This window comes from Trifolium pratense, linkage group LG3 (genome assembly GCF_020283565.1).
Source record: "Trifolium pratense cultivar HEN17-A07 linkage group LG3, ARS_RC_1.1, whole genome shotgun sequence".
Lineage (NCBI taxonomy): Eukaryota > Viridiplantae > Streptophyta > Magnoliopsida > Fabales > Fabaceae > Trifolium > Trifolium pratense.
The window spans coordinates 29,188,758-29,212,045 of record NC_060061.1 but is presented as its reverse complement, the minus strand read 5'-3'; the positions used below and the strand labels follow the sequence as shown (position 1 = coordinate 29,212,045).

The window sequence follows — 23,288 nt, the reverse complement described above, 5'->3', positions numbered from 1 at the left end:
TCTGACTTATTACTCTACATCAAATATTGAATGTTAATATTCAATATAAGTATAATATTACAAAAGAAATAAAATTCAAGATAAAGCTTGTTATAGTGATTATAACGCAAAATTTAAAATCATGAAACAAATCAAATGAAACCGATTCGGTGGTAAGATTAAACATTGGTCTTGGTAGTGGAGTTTGGATAAAAATCTTCGAGCTATTGTCATTTAAATGAATGACTTTTTTTTTTGAAGGAATTTATATGAATGGCTTATGACACATATAGAATGTTAACTAAAGGCAGGAGATTAAGAATTGTCATAACTAAAGGCAATTAAATGACACATATATGAAACCACGACCGATTGACCACAATGTACAAAGCAAATGGAACAACATGACATTTTCTTATAACCACAATAATAAAATATACAAACACAACAACACCAAGAACATATCCACATAAATTTTATTCCAAAGCTTGACATTTATGTCAATCTTATTAATGAGGTGATTTCTAATAAATATGTTATATTTCAGTACCTTCCAAACCTTGACATTTTTTTTGTTCTTATTTCCACTCAGTTATTCACCGGAACATATCCACATGAATTTCATTCATCTCTTTGGGTAATAACATGTTGCCAGCATAATGTTGCGCAAGAGATGAAATACATCTTAAACATTTCTTTACAACAACTTCACTTTCAAAAGTACACCTTCCACCGATTTAGAAATCACATCATTATTGAAATCAAATCACCAATGGTCTCTTTGACTCAAGGACGACATGAAAAAAATAGAATTTAAAATCTGGATACTTGTTGATATTAGCACAAAAGTCAGCTTATGAATTATTTTTAAAAAATAAAATGAAAGTGCAGTGACAAAAGGAAAGGTTTTTAAAATACAGGGACTAAAACTCAAATGACCCGTAAGTACATGAACCTTTTGCATATTTAAGCTCCAAACGAATTATGTAAATTCTGATTTTGCATAAATTGTAATTGTATAATTTGCTTACTTCATATCCTGCAGGCTGCACTAATACTATGCTGAAATTCTACCTAACTCAAACAATGAAAGTGTTAAAGTTGTTGATTATGAATTGTTGGAAATACATCTAGAAATTAGGTCTCAAATTTCAAGCTATAATCCTGACATCAGCTTCAGAATTATGTTCGATGTGACTCAAAATTTGCAAAGTTAAAAGAACATAAGATCTTTGTGCAAAACTTGTGAAAACAAATAAGTGCAACACATTTGATATGGTTTATAAGCTTCTGAAGTTGGCTTTGGTCTTACCGATAGCAACTGCAAGCATCAAACATGTTTTTTCAACTATGAAATTTGTGAACGTGTTTTTTTTTGCCACACCAATATGTCAGGTTTGGATCCGCCCTTGTACCCAAGAGAACTTGATGCATGCAATGGATTTAAAGAAATGAAAACACAGATAGAAAACTATTCAAGAGAACTTGAAACACAAAATTTGAAGCATGAAGAGAAGAACGATGGTTTTGTTGAACTTAATGATAAAGAGAATGATAAATTTTAGGTTGTTGACTCGTATTGTTTGAGTGTTACCTCGTAGGCAAAGTAAAAGTGGAATTAGTAAGCTTAATACATTTATTGCTGCATTTCCTTGGTTAATTAAAATCAAATACAAAAAACAAACAAATTCAGTTTAGTTTTTTTGGTTTAGTTAATTTTTTTACTTAAAGCAAAATAAGATTGAGTAACTTTCACTTTGATTTGATTTTTTGGGTTCATCGATTTTGTCCAAATATTTCTGCTTACTTAAGTATACTAACCTCTTTTTATTGAAAAAGATGCATAATCAACACTTAGCAACATGATTTTTTTTTTACAACACTTAGCAACATGAAATGAAACCTAAAAAACTATTATTTTTGCCACATTTAATTGAATATATGATTTCTTTTTTGACAAAAATTGAAAATATGAATTTATATGAATTAATGAAACATTTAATTTCATAATTTAAAAAAAAAAATGCAACTATTCTTTGAACTCTAAGGTGTTTCATGTCTTAGAGTAAGTATCATTCCGTCTACCTTAAATTCTTTTTAATAAAAGTTAATATAGAAATGAATTTGAATATATTTTTTAACAGAATTATTTAGGATCAAAGTAATTATTTAGGAGTATAATTCGAATTTTTTTCTAGAAAACACATTTACATTTCTTTTTTACCAAAAATCATTTAAAATTTGAAATTGAATTGACTAATTAAACACTATCCGTGACTCATTAAGTCTAGGATATTTCACTATTATATTCTTATTGCATATGAATAGTTTTTTCCTTAAAAAAAATCAGAAGAATCATGTAGTGTTTTTTTTTTAAGAATCATGTAGAGTTTGACATGTATAAGTATATGATTAGTACGTTGACAGAGTGTTAAATTTTTTTGCATTAGAAGTAAAAAAAAAAAAATCATTGATTATTTTGATTATATATAGAAAAACTGACAATTTGAAACAAAAAAAAAAAAAAGAAATTGAGAAGATCTGATTTTCGTTCCTTTAATTCATGATTCTGAATAATTAATTGAGAATTGTGACATTTATTGTAGTTCAATTTTTAATAAATGTCCATTATTAAGTTGAAAAAGTTATGGTAAGAGAAGTCAAGTCAAAATTCTGGGACATAATTAAGTGTTTTTAATTTATAATGATATTCAAAATTCACATGTATTTGAATTACAAAATTGGTCTCAATTTTACTGTTGGTTTAATTATTCGGTAGAGTAAATCTTCTGACAAAAGAAATAAAACATTCTGATTTTATTTTTTTACAAACAAAAGAGTGATTCATTCTAAGTTAATCATCTTAGAGAAGAGTAAAAACAAATTTTTATTTTCTAACAAAAGATTTATCTACATTAATTTATCTATATTTTCCTCTAACATGTCTCAAAAGTTTTTCATCCATTTTAATCTCCTTGTTGTGGTCGTTCTTCTACAACCATATAAAAATAAAAATAACATTAAAACCAAACTCAAAACAAAAATTCAAATAAAAAATATAATCCAATGGGAAACAATCGCATCCATTCAAAGGACACATTAATGTCACATAGAAGCAAAGCTAATAAACCATATTCACATTATAAAAGAAAAATCACTTTCGTATCGCACAGATTATAAAATGCACTAATGTCCAAAGAGTTTCCAAAGGAAAAATTAGTGGTGTTATATGTCCGGTAATCAATATTAGACCACACTTACATATTAGTCTTCACAATATAATTTGATATAATTTGGTTTTACTATTTCATTAGTAAAAAACATGATATTAGTGAATAGTTGCTACATACATAGATCTCTTACATTAAAATAAATAGGATATAACAACATGGTCATATGGTTTGGAACAACAAAACGTTTTATAACCTTTGCCAAACTTTGTTACCTTGAAAGATAATCACATTTATCAATAGCATGATCCCCATGTAAAAATATTAGGAATAAAAAGTGTTAGAAAAATATTATTAAATATAAGAGTAAAACAATATACATATAAAAAAGTACGATAAAAAAGTATAACAACAATGGGATGGTAAAAATTGTGGTTGTTGTAGAAAATTAATTGATTGATATGCCTTTATATAGATAGATATATGAAAGATGGTTTTAGAGATGCATCACAATATTAAATAAAATTTTGTGTAGTACAACTATGTTGTAACACCCCCTTTTCAGAGACTGAAAAGAAGAGCGTCACAGTTCTCTACCCAAATTTAAATGCTTAAATACAAGCAAATAAAATTATGCTGGTTTATTTTTGGTAAAGGAAAAGTATAAGTGAGAAATGTTCTCGAATATAAGTACTATTATTTTTATTTAAGAAAGTTTTCAAAATTCTCTTTATATAAATTATTTAGTAAGTCCAAAAATAATATGCATCATTTATATCAAACAATCATCTAGTAATTTTGCTCAAAGGATTTTCAAATATAAAACATTTTCATTTCACATAATTATCTTACAATTTTTCAATATGAAATAATAAAAGATAAATTCCTACAAAAGACTCTAACCCACAAATGATCACAAGCTGGTCAAACACTAAGATACATGTCACCTAGGGAGTACTCCAATAACGTCATCAATACATATCAAAGAGATCTTTCTCTTCGGACTCCAAAAATAAACTAGATCACTAATCAACACTAACGGTCCTTGTATTATAATTAATGTCTCTCACAATCACGTTTTCCTTTTCTCAATGAACTTCAACTTGAGGCCTTAGAATCCTGCACTAACTGTTGTAAGGGGTGAATCACTCGTACACAAGTTACCATCGTGATGATGTCACAAGGCTACACATAATATTATACAAGTATATACATTTTTATTTAATAGTATATATACATACCTGAGTATCTAATCATATATTTAATTAAATAGAATCAAGTAGTCAAATAGTCACATATAGTCAAATAATCACAAAGTGAATTACACAAACATTATATCATCATCACTAATCAACAATTAGTCAGACAATGAAAATCAAATATATCAATCGCCAAATATAACAATTATCAAATATATCAAACATCGAAATTGAATCATTTAAAATATATACAAAATCTAATCATAATTCTTCACTCGAAGTTAGTCTTCTAATTTGGTTAGTATTATCTTTATTCAACCTACTCCATGGAGACCTCTAGTATGAGCGTAAGGCCGTTTCAACTGCCATAACATGGTCGTTTGCAAATCAACATATATCAAATATGTCTCAACCATTCTGGCCCGAGCGCTACACCTTATTATAGATAGTCCTGCACAGTCAGGTTTCACCACGTCGGGTTGTATGATTTCCTCCAGTCAGAGTGGCTATCTCTGACTATTGGTAGGAGTTCAAAATGCCGGTGATCCCCATTAGGTCTTGAGGCGACCCAGCCGAACCTATCCTCAGTCTTACATACATTATAGTACTGTAAGAAACACCCTGTTTTGCTCTTCACCTATCAAAGGTGATTATATGTTCAACTTTTCAACTTAAATTTTCTTTGTCAATATCAACTTGACATATTAATCCTCAAAACTCACCATACAACTTATGAGAGTTAACCTCAATTTTTCACCATAACACTCAAACACATGAACATTTTCAACTCATATATTGCAGAAGATTTATTCACACATATAATCAAACTAAAATCAATCACTCATCATTTAACATTTTGCATATACCTTAATGAATATAAATTACTATATAAAGTACACAACACCCCTAGTTATAACTAATAATATATATACAAGTAACACATTTCTTGTGCCCATCGAAACTTATTATTAGCGATTCCCCTTACCTTAAAGCTTTCCAAAATAACTCGAGCAATCACCTTCATCTAGGATACCTATTAACTCATCAAAACAACTATTTCTTAACTAACTAGAATTATAATTAAATTCTAACGATACTAATGTATTAAAAGAAATCATTCAAGAACTGGAACCTAAATTAATTAAGAGTATTACATGACATCTACTTCTTATTTTCATACGTGTATATGAAACAGAACACTTGATATTTTATAGCTCATCATATTAGTTCAAAATTTTATCTTCAGAAGGACTCAATTATGTTACTATCTAGCTAGATAATTAAACTTTGCTTAATTAACACTTATAGATGTACAAGAAAACATTAGTCAATTGCCTAAGTTAAAAACTAGAAGAACTATGTAACTAAAGTCATGAAAATATATATTTAACAGGTCCTCTGTTTTATTTACAATCTGACAAAGCTACATATTAGTTAAGGGTTAAAGAAACCAAACTTTAAAGCTATTGAAAATAAGGTAGAGTAATTAAAGGTTTTAAAATGAATGAAAGAGACTTGGTTTTCTAATCACAAGACTTGAATAAAAGTAAAACAATGAAACTTTCATCTTTTATTGTGTTACATGATCATGGTGAGAATTAGACAAAGGCTTTGTTACTACCTAGTTAACTAACTAAAACTAACTGACAATAAAAGAAAACATTGATTTATCTACTAAACATCAACGAAAAAAAAGAGTATAAGAAGAATGAAAAGAAAGAAGAGATTCAAACCTTAATTGAAATTCCTAGCTTTTTGTGAGTTGTGAGAGTGATAATTGTGTGTAAAAAGTGAATGTTAAGACCCTATTTATAGATTTCTAATTCTACTGCTACATGGTAAATTCTCAGTCCACGTTTTCACTTTCAATTTGTGAAGAAAAATTAGCCACCTTGTAATGCATAGGTGTAGTTCTTATCTTAAAATTAAATGCATGCTTATCTCTAATCTTTCATTTTATTTTTCATTAATTTTAATAACATAGATATTTTTCTGGTCTAAAAGATATTTTTATTTTCTTTTTCTACGATATAAATTTATACTGTTGAGTAAACTACTGTTCGAAATTCGGTAGAATTTTAAGCCTAAACTTTTATCATAGCCTACTAAAATATTTCATGATTGATTTCTAAAATTACTTTTCTTAATTTCACAATCTAGAGAATATATTAATTATCAGTCTGCACAAGGTAAAAATACTATCAAATCACACCTAAAATAATTCGGAAATATTAGGTATCACAATGACATATTTTTATAAACTATTTATTTTTAACGGTGTATACTTTTACACTCTCAGTTCTAAAATTTCAACATAGTTTACATTAAATTAATAGATTATACCTATAGGTTTTCTTTATCTAAAGTTCGTTTCCAAGAAAATAATTATTTAAACATTCTCACACTTTAGACACGTAACTAGGACTAGCATGATATTGAATACTCATTGAATGTATTATTTTCACAAACTATTATAAAAATATAACTAAATCATCAAATTAATTTTATAAAAATACTAAAATTAACAATATAAGAAAAATACTAGTTTATAAAATTTGGGGTGTTACATTACTACCCCTCTTAAAAAAATTTCGTCCTCGAAATTAGTAAGTAAAGAAATTTAAAACATCTATATTTAGAAAATTTTGGTTACTTTAAATTTATATCCCTAAAAGCATATGTACATAATCTTTTCAGTTTAGTTACTCAAAAGAATATATAGTTCTTTAGCAAATCTTTTAAGATATCATGTTCCCATAGTTTTTTTATAACCTTGCTAAAGCTACAATTTAGAACTTACAATTTTATTATACCAGCTCAAAACCTAAACATATTCAAAAAGATTTGATGTAACTAATTTTGTTTCAAGTAAAGCAATACCTACCTAATGAACTAATCATTATTAATAATTGACTTCACTATTTCAACTATATTAATAATCTTTAATAATAATAATAATAATAATAATAATGATTCATTTAAGCACTAAAATTATATTGTCATTACCTTTCTTGACATTGAAAATTACTATTTACTATTCTTAGCATTAGATATAAGTCTTTCAAACATCATATAGTGTAATAAAAACTTAACCATCACTATTCTTAATACTACTTATAAAATTCATTCTTATAAGTTCAACTTCCATAACTAATTTTTTGAATTCACATTTATCTTCAAAAATATATGTATTTATATCTTAACTACATTTCTAAATCTTAGCAATTTTCTAATCTACAAATAAAGTTCCTAGTCCAATAACTATACTTTCAACTTTATTATCTTTGTTATATAAAGCTAAATTTTCAAACTTAGATGCCACACAAGTTCATTCTACACTTGCAAAATTAATCACAATTCTATGTATTGAAAATTTCTAATATCTAAATCAAAATTCATAATCCGATCAATATTTTTCAATTTCCAACTTTTTTTTTTCTTCCTAAACTCGGTATATAAGCTAAGAATCGATAAATCCAGAAAACCAATCTCCCTTCCACTAATAAAAATCCAACTGAAGGTAGAACAATTTATGTATAGGCTGAGATGTTTTTCCTATATACCACCCAAACTCTTTCTATACCATTAAAATTATATCAAAAGATTAGTCATGCTTTTACTATAATTCTATCTTGGTAGAAACTAAAGTTTCATCCAAAACTAAAATAAAGATTCTTCTTTTAAGAAGTTCATAGGATTAATATATACCTACTATATCTTCTCCACTATTCCAAAGTGAACCACTCAACTTAAACCACAACACCATTTCGATATTAAACCTCCACTTATATTGTTTCACTCTCCTCAAAACTTATTATTTACTATATCATTATTTGAAGCTCAAGTCTTCATACTTACTTAGATATCTTCCCTTAACCATACTATCCAATAAAAATTCTTTTGCCAACTATAGTTCTTACAACTAACTCTAAATCTACTCACTTTTTCTTTTCTAAAAAAAAAAATCTACTCATACTTTTTCTTTTGAAAGATAATCTATTTATATTTGCAGCAAGTGTGTGCTATATTTTCCAACTAAAAGTATTCAATCATATTCTTAATAACTAAAATTAAACTTTCTAAAATAAACCACAATCAAATACCTCAAACTCATGGTAAACTATATTTTATTTTCACCTATCAAAATAATCATATTTCATCAATTCTAAAATTTACTCTAATAATAATCTTGTATTGGTTCATTCTATAGAACTAGTTTGTTTCAGATAACTTACTCCAAAGTAAAATTGACCATAGACACACTCTTCCAATTTTAACATAATTAACCTTAACTATGAGTCTTAATTTATTTTATTTTTAATTTTTAATTTTGAAACAACACAATTTTATTTATAATAATTCCTACATAACTACAATAAGTGCCTATAATAGGGGAAACACAACAAGAACAAAAATTGTGAAAATATAGTATGACAAACAAAACATAGCAAAACCAATACACCATACTAGAAACCAAAACAATCAATTTGTACTTACCTAACCACAAAAATGCAGCAACGCGGCAGTTAGCCTAATAACTAAAAAAAATAAGGAATCCTATATATACCATCAAAAACAAAGACTAGCAAAGCAAAATCTCATGTCCCTATAATTTTAACTTAACAAACTATTACTTAAATTTTTTTAGGATTTACTATGATTTTTTTTTCTCCTTATCGTAATACCATTTCTAAAAATTGGCATCCGCGCTAAAGTCTACTAAATTCCATGCTCACATATTATTCGACTAGCCATAAGCTAACACAATGTTACATATTCTTGAACTACATAATCACATACATATATGACCATTGATTCTCTTAGTGAAGTAAAACTTTAATCCATAAGACTCTCAAACAAGCAAGACCTTACTATACTCTAAGTCTATCATAACATTATCATAATTATTAGTCATATAAAATTAATGTTTCCCTAAACATTCTAAGATATTTCTATGATTTCCTATTATTACTCCTTCTCTATGAACTAGTTATGCATATAGAAAATCATTAGATCCCATTATTATCTATTTATTTATACTAGTCAACCAACTATATTCTCAATAATTTAAAGTATCAATATCTTTCAATGTAGTTTCTTAGTCTACTTAGAAAAAGAAAATTGACTAACCATCAGGAGTTCTAATCATTCCGACATATATCCATGTTGTCATCATCTGCACTAAAATGACTCACAAAATTTCCATTACGATTAGACCATCCTTATACCCCATATACAAACTTAGAATGAAAACACTTTTATCTTAACTACAATTAATCCAACAAGTCCGAACAAAGATCACACCACAAAAGCAAACAAAGATCACATAACAAAAGCATCATGAACCTATTCCCCAAAGACTCCCGAAAGACTCGACCAGCTCTGATACCACTAATTGTAACACCCCCTTTTCAGAGACTGAAAAGAAGAGCGTCACAGTTCTCTACCCAAATTTAAATGCTTAAATACAAGCAAATAAAATTATGCTGGTTTATTTTTGGTAAAGGAAAAGTATAAGTGAGAAATGTTCTCGAATATAAGTACTATTATTTTTATTTAAGAAAGTTTTCAAAATTCTCTTTATATAAATTATTTAGTAAGTCCAAAAATAATATGCATCATTTATATCAAACAATCATCTAGTAATTTTGCTCAAAGGATTTTCAAATATAAAACATTTTCATTTCACATAATTATCTTACAATTTTTCAATATGAAATAATAAAAGATAAATTCCTACAAAAGACTCTAACCCACAAATGATCACAAGCTGGTCAAACACTAAGATACATGTCACCTAGGGAGTACTCCAATAACGTCATCAATACATATCAAAGAGATCTTTCTCTTCGGACTCCAAAAATAAACTAGATCACTAATCAACACTAACGGTCCTTGTATTATAATTAATGTCTCTCACAATCACGTTTTCCTTTTCTCAATGAACTTCAACTTGAGGCCTTAGAATCCTGCACTAACTGTTGTAAGGGGTGAATCACTCGTACACAAGTTACCATCGTGATGATGTCACAAGGCTACACATAATATTATACAAGTATATACATTTTTATTTAATAGTATATATACATACCTGAGTATCTAATCATATATTTAATTAAATAGAATCAAGTAGTCAAATAGTCACATATAGTCAAATAATCACAAAGTGAATTACACAAACATTATATCATCATCACTAATCAACAATTAGTCAGACAATGAAAATCAAATATATCAATCGCCAAATATAACAATTATCAAATATATCAAACATCGAAATTGAATCATTTAAAATATATACAAAATCTAATCATAATTCTTCACTCGAAGTTAGTCTTCTAATTTGGTCAGTATTATCTTTATTCAACCTACTCCATGGAGACCTCTAGTATGAGCGTAAGGCCGTTTCAACTGCCATAACATGGTCGTTTGCAAATCAACATATATCAAATATGTCTCAACCATTCTGGCCCGAGCGCTACACCTTATTATAGATAGTCCTGCACAGTCAGGTTTCACCACGTCGGGTTGTATGATTTCCTCCAGTCAGAGTGGCTATCTCTGACTATTGGTAGGAGTTCAAAACGCCGGTGATCCCCATTAGGTCTTGAGGCGACCCAGCCGAACCTATCCTCAGTCTTACATACATTATAGTACTGTAAGAAACACCCTGTTTTGCTCTTCACCTATCAAAGGTGATTATATGTTCAACTTTTCAACTTAAATTTTCTTTGTCAATATCAACTTGACATATTAATCCTCAAAACTCACCATACAACTTATGAGAGTTAACCTCAATTTTTCACCATAACACTCAAACACATGAACATTTTCAACTCATATATTGCAGAAGATTTATTCACACATATAATCAAACTAAAATCAATCACTCATCATTTAACATTTTGCATATACCTTAATGAATATAAATTACTATATAAAGTACACAACACCCCTAGTTATAACTAATAATATATATACAAGTAACACATTTCTTGTGCCCATCGAAACTTATTATTAGCGATTCCCCTTACCTTGAAGCTTTCCAAAATAACTCGAGCAATCACCTTCATCTAGGATACCTATTAACTCATCAAAACAACTATTTCTTAACTAACTAGAATTATAATTAAATTCTAACGATACTAATGTATTAAAAGAAATCATTCAAGAACTGGAACCTAAATTAATTAAGAGTATTACATGACATCTACTTCTTATTTTCATACGTGTATATGAAACAGAACACTTGATATTTTATAGCTCATCATATTAGTTCAAAATTTTATCTTCAGAAGGACTCAATTATGTTACTATCTAGCTAGATAATTAAACTTTGCTTAATTAACACTTATAGATGTACAAGAAAACATTAGTCAATTGCCTAAGTTAAAAACTAGAAGAACTATGTAACTAAAGTCATGAAAATATATATTTAACAGGTCCTCTGTTTTATTTACAATCTGACAAAGCTACATATTAGTTAAGGGTTAAAGAAACCAAACTTTAAAGCTATTGAAAATAAGGTAGAGTAATTAAAGGTTTTAAAATGAATGAAAGAGACTTGGTTTTCTAATCACAAGACTTGAATAAAAGTAAAACAATGAAACTTTCATCTTTTATTGTGTTACATGATCATGGTGAGAATTAGACAAAGGCTTTGTTACTACCTAGTTAACTAACTAAAACTAACTGACAATAAAAGAAAACATTGATTTATCTACTAAACATCAACGAAAAAAAAGAGTATAAGAAGAATGAAAAGAAAGAAGAGATTCAAACCTTAATTGAAATTCCTAGCTTTTTGTGAGTTGTGAGAGTGATAATTGTGTGTAAAAAGTGAATGTTAAGACCCTATTTATAGATTTCTAATTCTACTGCTACATGGTAAATTCTCAGTCCACGTTTTCACTTTCAATTTGTGAAGAAAAATTAGCCACCTTGTAATGCATAGGTGTAGTTCTTATCTTAAAATTAAATGCATGCTTATCTCTAATCTTTCATTTTATTTTTCATTAATTTTAATAACATAGATATTTTTCTGGTCTAAAAGATATTTTTATTTTCTTTTTCTACGATATAAATTTATACTGTTGAGTAAACTACTGTTCGAAATTCGGTAGAATTTTAAGCCTAAACTTTTATCATAGCCTACTAAAATATTTCATGATTGATTTCTAAAATTACTTTTCTTAATTTCACAATCTAGAGAATATATTAATTATCAGTCTGCACAAGGTAAAAATACTATCAAATCACACCTAAAATAATTCGGAAATATTAGGTATCACAATGACATATTTTTATAAACTATTTATTTTTAACGGTGTATACTTTTACACTCTCAGTTCTAAAATTTCAACATAGTTTACATTAAATTAATAGATTATACCTATAGGTTTTCTTTATCTAAAGTTCGTTTCCAAGAAAATAATTATTTAAACATTCTCACACTTTAGACACGTAACTAGGACTAGCATGATATTGAATACTCATTGAATGTATTATTTTCACAAACTATTATAAAAATATAACTAAATCATCAAATTAATTTTATAAAAATACTAAAATTAACAATATAAGAAAAATACTAGTTTATAAAATTTGGGGTGTTACATATGTGATCTGACATATTTAATTTTATTTATGAATGAGATGAGATTAAAATTGATTAGTAACTGATGCTAATTTTAAGGAATAAATATTTTAAATATTTTCATTTCATAAGTTTTCATTTAATTTCGTTTCTTCAACAATAGTGCATAAAAGATTTTTTTTTTCTTCTTGTAGTTGGATGTTAATTTGATGATATTTCATATTATTCTATATATTACACAATTTTTATTTGTTTTGTTCTCAAGTCATATTTTATTTGTTTTCTATAAAATGGATCCTAATATGTATAATAATAAAAATTAATTATTATATTTTTCATTATATATTTCTCGTCATATTTATGAATTTTTCACCATTTTTATTTATTGCCATGTATTTCTCATTATATTTAATTATTAATTTATTTATCTACGTATTTATTAAATTAAATAATTTTTATTTAGACAAAATATAAAAAAAAAATATAGAAGGGACCACTTGTTATTAATGTATGATACTCAAAAAGTGGTATCACCATTGGGGAAAAATATGTATGAGTTGCATAAATATTATATGGCGTTGTAGGGATCACTTGTTAATAATATATGATACCCAAAGTGGTAACACGTTTTCTTTTAAATCTAAACAATATGTATGATGCTCTAAATAAAATAGAAGTCTACGTGCAAAGACAACTAATTGCAACAGGTAGGTAGTAACACGTTTTCTTTTAAATCTAAAAATGAGATTTGCTTTATTGTTTTTGGTTAATACTACCTTTATTGCTAAAAAATTATTGAATGAATTATTTGGATTCTTTCCCTTAATATATTTTAATTTATTGTTTAAAATATTATTAAAGGAAATAATTTTGGTTTCATTTCCCTTAATGTATTAAATGTAATCCTTAAATTAAGAAGGAATGGATTACCTTATGCATTTTTAAATTAAATTAAAACCATACATAAATATAATTGAATTGAAATTGAAATGTTTCTAGAATAAAAGAATATTCTATATTCAGGAATTTCTGATATATTATCGAAAAAATCAAACAATTTTGAAATAGAATTTACCAGCTAATATGCTATAATAAAGATTATTCTTTATTTATTAAAAGTTTTTCATATAGTTCGATGAATATTTTGGGTATAAAACTACAAATTCAATGATGTTCTTCAATATATATGTCAAATAATCTTATGACACATTGTTTTGTATATTTTTACGGTACATTGTTTTCTATTTGATTGTTGTCAAATATATATAAACATTTTTTTTTACAGAATATATAAATATAATTCAAATATGCAACTTTTTTTTTTATATATATGTTACTATTAAGAACCATGTAAAATAAAAACTTACTAAGGGCATGTATTTAACTTTGGGCACATTGAGTAAAAAAAATAAAAATTGGGCACATGTATAATTTAAATATTGTTTTATATTTGTCATTACTATTGAATTAGTTTAAATCCTCCCCAACAAAATTACATTGTGAACTTATTTATAAAAAATAAAAAAAAAGAAAAAAAAAAGAAAGAGTATTATAGTATAGTCATATAAAAAGTATTATAGTATAGACATTTTTAATCTTTAAATTACACAAAATATTGGATGTAGTTCATTCAAGACTCATAGAAGCGGAGGTAAACAAAACTTTTGCACATTTTCGTTAATGCATTACTTCAAATAATCATACATGTTTCCTTTATAGGTGTGATGTCAACGGATTCACATGTCAAATTGATAGGTTGTCAATTTGTTCATTACACCTAAAATCAAGAAATTTATTCAAAAGGTTAAATAAGATTCGGACCGCCACTTTTCTGAAAACATGGTTCTTGCCTTCCTCTTTCCTTTCAAATTTCGTACGTAGGAGATCAAGACACACCTATATATTACCTATAAACACATATGTATGTAAAAAACAAAAACATAGGTATCGAAAAAAAAAAGTATAGGTAGAGAGAAAACAATTAAAAATAAAGATGATCAGAAAAAACTAAAACCTTTAAAGAAAGATTTTAATATATGATCAAATATTTCTTTCCAAAAGCTAATGAACCTGTATAAAAATTTGAATAAAAGAATGGTGAAACAAAAGAAAGGATATTTGAGCAAAAGAAATATTTGAAATTTAAAAAATGAAAATTCATGCCAATATATAAATTAAAATGAAAAACAATAAAAAAGAAGAGAGATGTGTCAAAAAAAAAAAGCAAGAAGAAGAACTTGAGGCAGTGAGCATCGGAGCATGATTTAAATTGTTGAATAAAACTTTATAGGAGACTCACTATTTATAGATGTAAAATAATAACATAAAATGTAATAATAATAATAATAATAATAATAATAATAATAATAATAATAATAATAATAGGACATGATAGTAGAACATAAATATAGAATGTTGCTTAATTTATATTTGGTATAATTCAATTCTTTAATATTGTTTAATTTTTTTTAATGCAGTTTTGACATAATTGTAAATCAGTAATCATATTTGATCAACAATCATAATTGTGAAAATAATTTAGTTAAACACATCTACTATTTGGGAGAAATAAAAAAATAAATACAAAATAAATCGCCTTTTACATTTATTTTTATCACAAATACAAAATGAAACGCCTTTTTTTTATAACCATATTAAAAAAAAAACCTTTTTATTTGAGTAAAAATAAATTTATATTTGATAAAAATATAATATTTAATATTTATAAAATCAAATATGAATGTACATCGTTATTTGAATAAAAATAAATGTATATGTGATTAAAAGTATAATATTTTAAATTTATAAAATCGAATATGAATGTTTAATATTTAAATGGATAAAAATAAATTAATTTATAAAATCGAATATGAATGTTTAATATTTAAACGGATAAAAACAAATTATATTTTCACTAATCAAATATGAATTGTTTATAAAATATATTAATTTAGTTAATTTAATTATTAATTATTGTAATAATAGCATTTAATATCAAATGTATGAGAAGAGGAGAGGGAAAGGCAAATAAGTTTGGTTTTTTACATATTATAGATTATAGATGTCTCTAAATATATTGAAATTGCAAACACATATACGAGTGTCTCTTTTGCCGAGTAGTCAATTTAATCCTCGAATGTATTATTTATTGGTCAAATTAACTTTTTTGGTTTGGGGTGAGTTATGACATCAAGTGGTTAAAACCTCATTCCTATTATAGTTGTGGGATCGAAACGTGATTCTCCCTATCAAGTTTCGCGTCAATCAACACTGAACCAACTAACAACCTGTAAATATATTTGTAACTTCAATACATCCCCAAGTTTCGGATCAGTAAAGGTTAATTAATTTTCAGGTAAAATTGTCTTCTTCTTGCTTTTAAATTGTCTATTTCTGAACAGGAAGGTTAATTATTTTCCAGATAAAGAAAAGGTAAAATTGACTTTTACAATTGAACAAAAGTTAAAAGAAAGCCCAATTTTTCCGGCAGGAAGCAATGAAGGAAGCACCAAAATATGGTAATTCACCAAACAAAAACGTTTACTAAACTCACTCAAAACAAGTCTTACGTTTCTTTCGTAGAAATACAGAAAATGAAACTCCAACAACCTTAAATAGTCCAAATCTCTTGCCACTCCTCCAAACAACACAATTAACTCATCAAATCAAAACTCTAGATTCTCCAAAATTCTCAAATCTCAAATCTCATTTCAATTAAATCATCATCATAACCCAAATCTCCTTCATAATCATAACTTCATTCCCAAACCCAATTCACCAGTCACCACAAACACACCCAAAAAAACAACAATGGCTGTATCCGAAGGTGTGATGAAAAAAGTGCTTCTTTCATACACATATGTATCCATATGGATTTTACTAAGTTTCTCAGTGATTGTCTATAACAAATACATTCTTGATAAAAAAATGTACAATTGGCCATTCCCAATATCACTAACAATGATTCACATGGCTTTTTGTTCTTCTCTTGCTTACATCCTCGTAAAAGTCTTCAAAATTGTTGACCCAATTTCAATGTCTTTAGACACTTACCTTAAATCTGTGGTCCCCGTTGGTGCACTTTATTCTCTCTCCCTTTGGTTCTCAAACTCTGCTTACATTTACCTCTCAGTTTCATTCATTCAAATGCTTAAAGCACTTATGCCGGTCGCCGTTTACTCTATCGGCGTTTCGTTTAAAAAAGAGTCTTTTAAGAAAGAAACCATGATCAACATGGTTTCTATTTCACTTGGCGTCGCTGTAGCGGCTTATGGCGAAGCCAAGTTTGATGTTTTTGGCATTACGCTGCAGCTCATGGCTGTAGCGTTTGAAGCTACGCGCTTGGTTTTAATTCAGATTCTTTTGAACTCAAAAGGGATTAAGTTGAATCCTATTACTTCACTTTACTACATTGCGCCGTGTTGTTTGGTTTTTTTGACGTTTCCTTGGTTCGTCATGGAGTACCCGTTGTTGAGGGATAAGTCGAGTTTGAGATTCGATTTTTGGATTTTTGGAAGTAATTCTTTGTGTGCTTTTGCTTTGAATCTCGCTGTGTTTTTGCTTGTTGGGAAGACTTCGGCTTTGACTATGAATGTTGCTGGTGTTGTGAAGGATTGGCTGCTTATTGCATTTTCTTGGTCTGTGATTAAGGATACCGTTACACCGCTCAATTTGATTGGTTATGGACTTGCATTTTTAGGGGTTGCATATTATAATCACTGTAAGTTGGTAGCTCTAAAGGCCTCTGAGGCTCAGAAAAGTGTTCAGAAAGATGATTTTGAGGCTGGAAATTTGTTGGAAGAGAGAAATGGGAAAGAAGATGAAGAAAGTACAAGGAAGAATGAGAATGGGAACTGACAGAATTGTTTATCTGAATTTTGGGTACAAAAATTGTTATTTATGTCATTATTATTATTATGTATTTTCTTTGTATTCATATCTGGTGATATAGTCCATGTTTGGGGCTGAGACTATGGAATGTCCCTTTTAAATTTTAATGAGTTTATGACTAGTGAATGAATTAGGCATTATGGATATTTACCAAACAAATTGTATGGAAAAAATTATGGATGATGAGCAGAATTCATGGTTGTTAACTTCATTTCATGTTTTTTTTTTTTACAAAATGTTGTTATTTTTTTTTAGTTCATCTGATTGTAGTAGTTTAAGTCACAGTTCAGCAACCACAACTGCGGCCGAAATCTAAGCATGCCTCCGACACTCAATAAAACATGTCCCGTGTTAAATGTTAAAGAAAATCACGAGACCTAGCATTAGTTAAAAAAAAATTATATTATAGTCCAGATACATCTATTAATCAATGAATTAAAAAATACATTTTTGCTTATATTTGTGGCCGGAGGAAGTATATTTTATGCCACACAATTTGTTCGATTTGGATCCTCAGCTGTCATGTTCTCTGCTGCAATGTCTGCTGCAAATATGACAGCCCTTGGATTAAATCAAATGGCCATGATATAAGATTAAAAATCTGATATAAGATTAATGCTATGTACCAAAATCTGATTTCTATGGCTTCTTCTTTGTTTGAAATGTGGCTACTGTACATATCACGCTCATCTCTGCAAATCATTTGGATATTCCAATCTCTTGTACTACTCTCAAAATCAATTTTCATTTCAATTATAAGTAGACACTTAAAAGAAACAAGGTAATCTAACAAAATAATCTCATCAAAGTTGAAACTAGAAGGATTAGAAATTGAAAAGTAGGATGAAATCAAGCAAGGTTGGATCTGTTAAGGGATTTGAAACTAGAAAAGATTAGAAATTGGGCTATCAGTTCTTTTGTTGATTGCAGCTTCACCCACCCCACCACCGAGCCGTGAATCGCAGCTTCATTCATCTTGCCGTCGTGCTAGCCGCACCGCTTGCTCGTTAAGTTCCTTTCTGTACGCATAAAAAATTTATTCCAATGTTTTAGTTTCAGATTTTTAATCTTATATCATGGCCATTTGATTAATCCAATGGCTGTCATATTTGCAGCAGGCATTGCTGTAGAGAACATGACAGTTGAGGATCCAAATCGCAATTTATTCCACTTAAGCTATTTTTAGGAGTTTAGCAATCGAAATAATCTAATGATTTTGGAGATCACTGACACTACATCACAATTGAATGAAGTTTCGTTGATAGCATTTGTTTGCAATTTTCTATCATAATATCAATCAATATCGTGCACAAAATCAACTACGCTTTCACAATTTTGTTTAAAAAAAAAAATTGATGTTAGGGTTGGGAGTGTGTTTAACAACAAAATAGCAATTGATAACTATCTTCTTCACAAGTTGTAGTTTGCCTCATCATTACTTTTCTCATTTTGGTATAATGAGTGTTCCTTTCTAATTGAATTTTCTAAATTTTTAATGTGTTCTACTCCCTACGATTTTTTAAAATAGACTTACCAATATTTTATCTGTTTTTCTCTCTTTAAATAAGGTCATTCACTTGGTCAAAAGACTAAGGCACTGTTTGGTAAGTCCAATAAACTAGCTTATAGCTTATTGAACTAGCTTATAAGCTTGTTTGAAAAAAATGTTAAGTGTTTGGTAACGAGCTTCTCTAACTAGCTTATAGCGTTTTTTGATATGCTATTTCAAGTAGCGTATGAGCTTATAGCTTGTAGCTTTTTCATTTTATTTCATATTTACCTTCATTAATTTTATTTATTTATTTTTTAAAAATTATAATAACTACCCACTAACACTTACAAAAAAAAAATACCCACTAACCATGTATTTTTATTTCATTTTGTACTTACGACAACTAAATTTGTCAAACACTTTAATTCTATTCTACTAGCTTTTCAACTATAAGCTATCAGCCATCAGCTATCAGTTATAAATTAGCTTATCAGCTAACTTATAGTTTATTTTTACCAAACAGACCCTATCAGTAAAGTGTTTCATAGATAGATAAGATCTTAACTCTTCCACTTTTTATACTCGTATACGCCATATTTTTACGAACCAAAATCTTAGTTAATACTTAATAGTATGTTTATTATTTTCTTTTTTGTTGCACAACCACTTTGGTTTGCTCTTTTAGATTTAGTTTGCATGTGAGATCAAAACTCCAAGATTAAGCCACTGAGATTTATTCAGGGGTTTGAGTAGTATACTATAGGTTATGGGTTTGATCCCCAACTTATTGTAAAAAAAAAACTGCAAGACTTGTATATTTATTTTGGTATGTAAGACCATCTCCTGTACCTAAAAAAAATATCATCTCAAATGATAGTATCCATTAGATACTTATTAGATACTACCATTAGAGCAATACTCATTGAGTACATAATAGGTACCAGTACTGCTTCTCAAATAGTTACCCTCTCTCCTCATTATAATATATTTTTGTGTGACCTACTTATAAAGATGTAGAATTATTGATGAGATATAGAGTTATTAGCGGGACCTATTTAGAACTTTTTAAGAGGTGCTGAGTTGGAGGGATTGGGTACTATTAGGTACTCCATCCGGACACAAATATTAGCAAAAAAAACTGTTTACGCGGTGTTTAAGAAATTTAATTAAGTGTAGTTAATTTTCTTGATTTAATGCACAAGATGAGTTAAGTTTACTAAATTATCCCTTTTGAAATGTGTAAAAGTGAAATAAATCCATAAAAAAATAAAATCAAATAAGGATATATTAGGAATAGTAGTATTAATTAATTTAAAAGTAAACTTTTGTTTATAATAATAATGACCAAAATTTGAAGTGTTTTTTTGTTTATAAATGTGACCGGAGAGAGTGCTATTAATGCTAACTAGTGCCCCTGGGGCACTGGTTAAGGAGATAAATAAGGTATGAATGTATTAGAAATTGTGTAATTTACATTTTATAAGTATAAAAAATGCTATTTTCAGTGCAAAAATTACTTCTTTTAGTATTCTTAATTAGTGCCCGGGGATACTGGTTAGCATGACCCTTATTAAAAATAAAAATAAATGAGTGACGTATACACGTGAGATCTAGTTAAATACTCAAATTTAAGGAGTTTTATTTTGGATGCTCGCTCTAACACGTAGCTATTCACGAGATAAATGATCAGTTAATGGATTGCAGTGACATTCAGAAAAAATAAAAATAAAATTAATGGATTGCATTTCCTTACACGTTTGTAACATCCACTTTTTATTGAACGTGGTTCATGCATAGTATTCATCGTGGAATCCTTTTTAAATGTATCCCTCCCACTAATAATCATGTTGCAAGAGGATTATTTATAACGGTACTAAGTCTTCAAGTGCAAGAAAAATTTAATACAGTATTGTTTATTAAATTATCTGAAATTGCTTCAGAAAAAACGTATTCATTGCTTTTTGAATATATCGATGGGTGTGATAGCAAGCAAGCTGTTTTGATCGATCAAGAGTCAACAGAGGAATTCAACTGTAAATGAGACCAAAAAAATTGGAGTTTAAAGATTATTACTGTAAAACTCTTGCACAATCATCCAATCAGATTTTGCCATGTAAACATATATATACATGATGAAATGAGATATTATAAAAAATAATTTAATAACAAAATGTAGTAAAATCTGATTAGTTAATTATATAAAATAATATAACACATTCAATCAATAATCTTTTAAACATTGAAAGCAATTAAAATATTTTAATCGAGTAAATTTGTGTGATTTTTTATATCCAGTTAAAAGATTATTGATTGAATGTGTTATATTATTTTATATAATTAACTAATCAGATTTTACTACATTTTGTTATTAAATTATTTTTTATAATATCTCATTTCATCATTTTTAGAAAAACTAAGGTACGGATACGTTTCTATAATTTTTTTAATATAATTATATATATATATATATATATATATATATATATATATATATATCAAATAATAGAATTTATATTGTTAAAACAAATAATTAAACAAAAAAAATCACACCACATTTTAAAAGTAATTTAAATTATTCGAAACATCAAAATATGAAATTAAAAAGCTATTAGCTCAAAAAGAGTCAATTATTCCTCTCTCCATCATCACTAAAAAGAGCGAGCTTTAGTTAAGTTCACCGCGAGAAAGATTAGCAATTTAATAAATCACATTCATCTCTACGAATATCCCACATTTTTGTTGCACATTCATCATAAGTATTAATACTCCCTCCGTCCCGATTTATAAGAGAAAAAAAAAACACACTTATTAAGAAATGCCTTTAATATTCTAAAATCTATCAAAAACATAATTTTGTTTCCAAAAGTACCCCTATTAACTTATTCAATAAAAAAGCAAAATCATTTAATATCCTACTCCTAATTTCTAAGTACCCCTAATTTCTAAGTGCATCTCGGTACTCCATTTAAAAGTAACTCTGCAACTCCATTATATCATATTCATTCCATTTGAGAATTGCAAAACGTGACCCACACAAAATTAAACTCCAACATCGGTACTGTATTACCAGTAGCACTGCAATCCTAATAATTAATTGTTTTGGAAAATATAACAAGGGGTATTTTTGGAACTATACAATTAAATTGGTCAAATTTGAGTATTTTCCCTTATAATTTGGGACAAAAAAAATGGTCTTTTTTCCCTTATAAATCGGGACGGAGGGAGTATTTCTCTTTCTCGAGAGAATACGAAGATTGATATGAATAAAAACTAAATTTTCATCTCTCTTTGAATTGACTATATTCCTTTTCAATGAATGAGTGAATAATTCTAGTGACTACTTTGTTATTATAAACAAATAAAAAACTTAAATTTTCCTATAAAAAAACTAATAATAAAAGAAAAAGGAGAAAAAAAAACCATATTTTTTTGGATTGGTGTACCACACACATACCTTTGCAAAAAAAAAAAAAAATAGGTACGGCATCGGTGCGTACCGGTACCGGTACTCTGTTTAAAATAGAGTAGACTCTGTCTAAAATGAAGTAAACATGCAACATAGCCTACTTCACAAGTTTGAATTGACGACCTCACAATTGTGAGTTTCATGTGGTGTTTGTCACTTGACTCAAATGACTACATCCGTCTCGATCCAAATAAATCTTTACACGGTCTACCAATTATCAAATCGAACGCAGAGAGCAAATAGAAAAAAATTCAATTTGCCATGTGACAGAAATGAACCAGGTATCCCCATATCAAGGATTAAACATTTGAGAATTAACTTTGGTAATTGAAATGAAATTGCAACCATTGTGATCTAGTACGAACTTGAAGTGGGTCCAAAACGGGTAGGGGCAATCCATCAGTTCCTACCAGGGAATGGTTGCAAGAGAAAGTTGACTTCTAGTCATTACGAGTTCACGAGCAAAAAATAAACGGGTATGTCCGATAGAAAAATA

At 27.9% G+C, this 23,288-nt stretch overlaps 1 protein-coding gene and 2 long non-coding RNA genes across 3 annotated transcripts; 1 reads left to right on the top strand and 2 right to left on the bottom strand.

Annotated features, from left to right (window-relative positions):
• Positions 1–3,959: 3,959 nt before the first annotated feature.
• Positions 3,960–6,420, bottom strand: LOC123913630. The gene is made up of 3 exons (XR_006811680.1): positions 6,082–6,420; positions 5,334–5,381; positions 3,960–4,277 (listed from the first exon to the last, which is right to left on the bottom strand). It is a non-coding gene; the product is annotated as an uncharacterized LOC123913630 (long non-coding RNA).
• A 3,588-nt stretch (positions 6,421–10,008) lies between these two features.
• LOC123913629 lies at positions 10,009–12,485 on the bottom strand. The gene is made up of 2 exons (XR_006811679.1): positions 12,131–12,485; positions 10,009–11,430 (listed from the first exon to the last, which is right to left on the bottom strand). It is a non-coding gene; the product is annotated as an uncharacterized LOC123913629 (long non-coding RNA).
• Positions 12,486–16,452: 3,967 nt separating this feature from the next.
• Positions 16,453–18,050, top strand: LOC123913626 (probable sugar phosphate/phosphate translocator At4g32390). Its single transcript, XM_045964432.1, has one exon. The coding sequence runs from the start codon at positions 16,755–16,757 to the stop codon at positions 17,799–17,801; it is 1,047 nt and encodes a 348-aa protein (XP_045820388.1). The 5' UTR covers positions 16,453–16,754; the 3' UTR covers positions 17,802–18,050.
• The last annotated feature ends 5,238 nt before the right edge of the window (positions 18,051–23,288 follow it).